This window comes from Centropristis striata, chromosome 1 (assembly GCF_030273125.1).
Source record: "Centropristis striata isolate RG_2023a ecotype Rhode Island chromosome 1, C.striata_1.0, whole genome shotgun sequence".
NCBI lineage: Eukaryota > Metazoa > Chordata > Actinopteri > Perciformes > Serranidae > Centropristis > Centropristis striata.
In genome coordinates, this window is record NC_081517.1 from 3,557,424 (window position 1) to 3,564,290 (window position 6,867).

At 42.6% G+C, this 6,867-nt stretch overlaps 1 protein-coding gene across 1 annotated transcript in view; it reads right to left on the reverse strand.

Annotated features, from left to right (window-relative positions):
- Positions 1 to 3,960, reverse strand: part of ccdc85al (coiled-coil domain containing 85A, like) — a 38,191-nt gene extending 34,231 nt beyond the window's left edge. Inside the window, exons 1-2 of the mRNA XM_059341498.1 lie at positions 3,270 to 3,960; positions 936 to 2,037 (exon numbers count right to left, since the gene is read on the reverse strand). Of these exons, the coding sequence (XP_059197481.1) occupies positions 936 to 2,037; positions 3,270 to 3,515 (1,348 nt within the window). The 5' untranslated portion in view covers positions 3,516 to 3,960. The remainder of the gene's footprint in view (positions 1 to 935; positions 2,038 to 3,269) is intronic.
- Positions 3,961 to 6,867: the final 2,907 nt, after the last annotated feature.

A 6,867-nucleotide genomic window follows, 5' to 3' on the forward strand; every position in this document is an offset into this window, starting at 1 on the left:
AAATTTTGCAACAGTCAGAAGAGTATCTTTGTTTTCTCAATCAAATAAGTGCCTTGTAATCGCATATCACACAGCAATTCTCTTTTTTTAGGTTTTTATAGAGGAAAAAAACTGTCTCTATCCTGCTATATTAAATTATATCTTAAAATGTTAACTTTTGGTGCTTTGAGTGATTTGAGTGTGTAAGTGTGTGTGTGTGTGTGTGTGTGTGTGTGTGTGTTACGGGAGGGTTGTGAAACTTTGAACCTGGTCTCACAGAAATCCATGAAATAGCCACGGATTTCACTTAACTCAAAATCCATGGAATAGCCACGGAATCACTCAAATTTCCGTGAAACTGACACGGATTTCGCTACAATGCAAGTTAATGACAGTCATATCCCGTGGCTATTCCATGGATATTTGTTCCTATTGGTTTGTTCCAAGTCACGTGACTTTCAAGGTTCCGGCGGTCAGAACAAAAAACATGGCGGACAGTTCTCTCATTTTTAGTGAAAAAATTAATATTTTGACTTAGTTTCTGCATAAAAATGGATTTTGATCACATTTCTAGCGAGAAATATATGTTTTATTTTCTAAATATTCACTCAGTGAATGTACATAATCACTTTGTATGTTGGAATATCCACGGGATATGACTGTCATTAACTTGCATTGTAGCGAAACCCGTGTCAGTTTCACGGAAATTTGAGCGATTCCGTGGCTATTCCACGGATTTCGAGTTAAGCGAAATCCGTGGCTATTTCACGGATTTCTGTGAGACCAGGTTGGAAACTTTGGTTGTGTAAAATATTTTGCACAATGTCATCCAAGGGGTTGTGTGCATGGGAAAGTTTATAAGTAAATAGAAGATTAAGACTCAGGATGATCACATCCCATGCACATACACAAACATCACCATGCACACACACACACACACACACACACACACCTACCATTCATGCCATTGTAGATGCTCCGATGGTGCGGCGACAGCTCGTCTCCAGCCGCCCTCCTCTGGCCGTCTCTCACAGGGCTGCCAAACTTCACGTGGTCTGGACTCATACTGTACTGGTGCCTATGAGTTTCAGGGCTGCCCCCTTGGACCACGCAGCCCTTTTCATTGTGCTCAGCGGCCCCTAAATGTGCCTGCCGGGGCTCCGGGCTCCCGCAGCCCGTACTGCTAATGCTGCTCCTGTGGTGCCTCTGATAGAGCTCCCCGCTGCCTCCCAGGAAGTGCTGCCTCTGGCCCAGGAGGAGATCAGAGCTGTGGTGCTTGGGGTGCTGCTCCGGACTGCGTCGACCCACGTTCCTCCCGTATTTCTCCGGGCTGAGGCCCCGCATGACTCGACTGTGATCAGGCACAGATATGGAGCCGCAGCGGGGCCGGCAGAGCTGGGGCAGGGTGTACGGGTACTCCAGGCTGGTGCTCCGGTGGCGCCCAGCAGGGTGCTCGGGGCTGGACACCTCCCTGTCTCCTCCTCCGCCTCCTATTCCACTGATGCTGCTGCACCTGGGTTTGTGCACCAGCTCGGGGCTCCCTTTTTCCCCACCGCTCCCAACCCCAACCCCGCCCACCCCCGGAGCCAGGTGAGCCTGCTTATGGTGAGGGTGGTCAGAGCTGTCAGCGCTCCCCGCGCTGGAGGTGCTGCTCCCGTCCCCCACGTCCCTCATCAGGAGCCCCTGCCCCGGCACCAGGAGCAAGCTACTCTGGCTGTCAATGGAGTTGCGGCACCCACCCATCCCTACACCCCCTCCCCCTCCACCTCCTCCACCACCACCACTCCCTCCACCTACCACCACCCCTTTCTCCTCATCCAGCAGCAGGCACAGCTCCTTCAGCTCCAGGTTCTCCCGGATCACCTCCTCCTGTCGGACCTCCAGCTCCTTGAGTTTTTGCAGGTAGAGGGTCACCTCTTTACGCATGATGCTGGCACTGTAGCGTCCCAAGCGCTGCCACTCCCTGGATACACGCTTGCCTTTTTGGCGGTCGTCATCCAGGAAGCAGCACAAGTCCCGCAGCTCACGGTTGTCCTCCTGCAGCTTCTGGTTAATATCCTGAGAGGAGGAGAAGAAAAGAACAAGAGGGAAAGAGAGAGGCTTTAGTATTAGGAAGCATCATAAAATAAGACAATGCTGATCAGAATGTGCTTTTGATTTGCCACAAAACCAAATAATTTGTGTTCTATTGATTTAACTCCAACTAAACCGCTGCAGCCATTGTCCAATTTCAATCCATTTCGCTGCTCTTTTAGATATCACTCAAATGCTGTATGCAATCATAATGAAATGAAATCCTAATCCTCTCTTTCTTTCCCACAAAAGCACTGACTCACTGTGTGCCAGTCAAAGTGAAGTACATAATGTAGATTAGAATGCTCTGCAGGAGAGTGAGAGGCCACACACAGAAATAAGAGAGGGTTAGAGCTGTAAAATCACACGCCCCGAACATTTCACACCCAGCAACGTTTACTTAAACATCCCTTCTTCACCTCCCTGAGAGCTCCTTCATTTCTGAACTCCCTCCCTCTCTCTCTCTCTCTCTCTCTCTCTCTCTCTCTCTCTCTCTCTCTCTCTCTCGCCCCCTCTCTTACCCTCCAGCTCTTTTCCTGTGTAATTAGGAAGCTCGGATGGGTGGAGAGGTGACGAGGTCTCCAAGAAGAGGCAAATGATCCCCATGTGTTTCATCTGAGGCTACCTCAGGCTGGGTCTCAGCTTTAACTGTAAATATTGTGCCACACTCTTATTAGCAGTGCAGAAAATGAAGGCGGTGTAAAGGTTACTGGAAAGGAGAATGCTTGCATATTGTTTCAGAGCAAATGCCACGTTGCTCTAAAGGCAATGGTGCTGTGGATTTATGGGCACAAACTGTCTAGGAATGTGAGGTGTGTGCAGCTCAGACAGAGAGAAATCTGGACGCCAGATTTAAGCATTGGCTTATGAACAGAGGGACATGCCCTCTGCTTCACTGTTACACTGAATTTCAACCTCATTGGCATGTGCTACTTTTAGATTTGGCCCTTTCCTTGTTAAATAAGCTCTTCTTAATTGGTTAAAAACCCTGACATTTTCAGCCTCCTTTTAAAAGTTAAATGAAAACTATAAGCCTCCTTCAGGTTCAGCATGGCCGTAGAGTCACATGCACCCACATCAGATTCTCACACAGGCCTACACAATGAACTTCAATGATACCATCTATTCTCTAAACAGCATCCCTCCTGCCATGCGCGCTCTCAGGTGCGCTCCAAAACCTATGATCTCATCCCTCACCAATGCGCGCCCCCCCTCACCTTCAGCCCCCTGATCTCGTTCAAGTGCAACTGGAGGCTGCGATTGACCTCTCGGATGAGATTCCCGTGGTCCAGAATCACGCTCATCTTGTCGGCCTCGGAGCGCCTCAGCCGCCGCACCAGATCCTCCTTGGTCCACTTGAGCAGCTCCTCGTCAGAGAGACCAGAGATGTCCTCCGCTGGACTTTCAGTCTTCGCTATCGACAGCTGGAGCTGGGGCTGGGGCGGCGGAGTCGCTTTCTCCATTGGCACAGCTCCTCCGGCACCGACAAAGGGCAGAAAATAGTCAGAGGCTCGTTGACTCCCTCTGCTCGCATCCGCTCCCCGCTCGACTTAAGATGGAAAAAAAACAGGTTACCGGCAGAAAGTCAGTCGCATAGTTTGGCCTTTTTTTTCTGTTGCTTCCCGACTCTTCCACTCACTGCTAGAGCAACAGCTGACGATGCCGGCTCAGTGCAAGCAGATACAAGCTGCTGTCTATCACTGCAACATCCTCTCAGCCAGGGTGGACCGTGCACTGCCTACTTGCATTGTGAGTTATCGCCTCGCTTTAGTATCCAAAATTCGCTCCCAAAATGTGCTGAAAGTGAGAAAAGCTTCGGCGGACAGTCGCTGCACACACCTGCCGCCTGTAGGCTCAGCACCCTGGGTAAGAGAGAGGAGAGAGTCCGCTGTGCGCGGCAGAAACACGGAGAGAGAGGAGAGGGAACAGCTCTCCCCCTCTCTCTCTCTCTCTCTCTCTCTCCCTCTCTCTCTCTTTCTCTCTCTCTAGCTCTCTCCCTCCAGGGGTTTGTGCTCCACCAAAAATACAGCTTGGTTACAGCGCCGCTTAATGTTCACAGACACTCTAAACAAGCTGGGCGGAATGCTGAGTTCACTTTCTGTGGGAAAATGTAACTTCCCTTTCCGATATCTCTCCCAACGTGATTTAAAGTGGAAACAGTGGTGGAATGTAGGCTAACTAAGTACATTTACTCTAATACTACACTTAAGTACAATTTTGAGGAACTTGTACTTTACTTGAGTATTTCCATTTTATATACAGTACAGGCCAAAAGCTTGGACACACCTTCTCATTCAATGCGTTTTCTTTATTTTCATGACTATTTACATTGTAGATTCTCACTGAAGGCATCAAAACTATGAATAAACACATATGGAATTATGTACTTAACAAAAAAAGTGTGAAATAACTGAAAACATGTCTTGTATTTTTGATTCCTCAAAGTAGCCACCCTTTGCTTACTAGAATATAAGACATGTTTTCAGTCATTTCACACTTTTTTGTTAAGTACATAATTCCACATGTGTTCATTAATAGTTTTGATGAATTTACAATGTCAATAGTCATGAAAATAAATGAAAAACATTGAATGAGAAGGTGTGTCCAGACTTTTGGCCTGTACTGTACATTTACTCAAGTACTACACTTAAGTACAATTTTGAGGAACTTGTACTTTACTTGAGTATTTCCATTTTATGTAACTTTATACTTCTACTCCACTACATTTTACAAATATTGTACTTTTTACTCCACTACATTTAGAGGCAAATATTGTACTTTTTACTCCACTACATTAAGCTGACAGCTTTAGTTACTTTTCAGGTCGAGATTTAACATAAAAAAACAAAACAAATTTAAATGATTAGATGTATTCTTAAAATTAAACCTCATAACAGTATGTTAAGTAGTTAAAATGAGCCCTACCTTGAGAAAATTGAAATACATCAATAATAATCCAATAATATATTTGGAATATAGAATATATACAAAAGATCCTTCGCTCCTACAGCCATCAGGCTGTCTCATTCTTCCAGAGTTACCAGACTAACTGAATTTCCCCTCCTGGATAAATAAAGTCATTTTGATTGATTGATTTGATTTTGATTGTAGATTGTAGCACCTCATGGAGAATGGACCAATTTGGTCCATTCTGCATAACGACTACTTTTACTTTTGATAATTTAAGTTCATTTTGCTGATACTTTTGTACTTTTACTTAAGTAAGTATTGCATGCAGGACTCTTATTTGTAGTGGATTAATTTTACAGTGTGGTATTAGTACTTTTACTTAAGTAAGGGATCTTCATACTTCTTCCACCACTGAGTGGAAGCACATACAGCAGAACATAAAGAGTGTAAGATTCCAGAAAAGGCTAATTTAATAAACTTTACTGGTATGTAAACGTTAGTTAGTTAGTTAGTTAGTTAGTTAGTTAGTTAGTTAGTTAGTTAGTAAAATATATGTATACATATTAATACGTGCCCATTCACAGTTAACTGTATTTCAAATGTAATAATATCCTATATCCACAAATATATTTCCACTGTTATAGGCCACTCGGTCATATCAAGTGGTTTCACTGCAGACGTATGCCAAAAGTCCCAATATACGAGCCGAGCCTGAACGCAGCACATCCAGCAGTTGCAGCACTTTCACTCCAGCACCATGGACAGCTGCTGCAGCGCAACAGGGCGTGTGTGACCTTGAGATATAAAACTGTACAAACTGTAAAACATAGGGCACTGTAGATATATTACCTAATGTTTGTTAATGATTTGTGAGTGGATATTCTTACACTGTGCAGTGCTGAGCACTAATTGGTAAGGCTGGTGAGGAGAAAGCTATAGGCTACGCCCTCTGATTATCTAAGAAATTAAGCCAAGTTATCGTGTTGATTCAGCAGTATAAGATGCAACTGCAAATCACAATGCATCAGATTTATATGGATGCATCATGAGTTTGTATGTAAAATATGAATATGCAGAGTTAAGTTTAAAAAAGTAATTTATTTTCGAGCTTAATCACATTAAAACAAAAATAAAATAATTAGCTGCTTAATTGAACTTTGCCATTCAGTCAAAATTCAGCAACACAAACTCCATTAGGTTGCACAGAGAGCTTCTAGAAACAGATTTTTTTATTTTCTGAATCTAATGTTAATGTTTCATTCTAACGAAGACTAATAACTTTAATATAAATTTAGAGTAAAAGTATGGGTATAACATTTTAATTGTACATTATCGTGGGGTAGAATCTCACAAAGGAAATATTCAACTGTAAATACATTTACTTCACTTTCAACAACTGTTCAGTGGTCATAGTATAGAGAGTTTTATTACTTCTCTACACAGTTGTGGTGAGATAGAAAAAAGAAGAAAGAAAGAAGTTTTAGTGGTCGACCCATAGTCATCATTACTGTCATACATAATACCTTCTTTAATGTATTTCAATTCTATTTCAATAGTTTCTGTATTTTTATTGTTGTTGTTTTGTTATTATTCAATTGTCGACTTATGCCTATTTGATAAAATGTATTTGTCTCTCATTGCATTCTTTTATTTTATTTACACCCTTATTTTTTATTTTTCTATTTTTTGTTGTTGTTGTTGTTATCAGCTCTCTCGATTTGTTATATTTATATATATATATATATATAACTAATTTTTATTACTAATTATATATATATATATATACACACACATAAATATAACACACATATATATATATATATATAAGTTAAATTTTATTTATTTATTTGCACCATAGGAAAGGACAATAAACAAAAAAGGACAACAAGGACAATTACAAAAAAC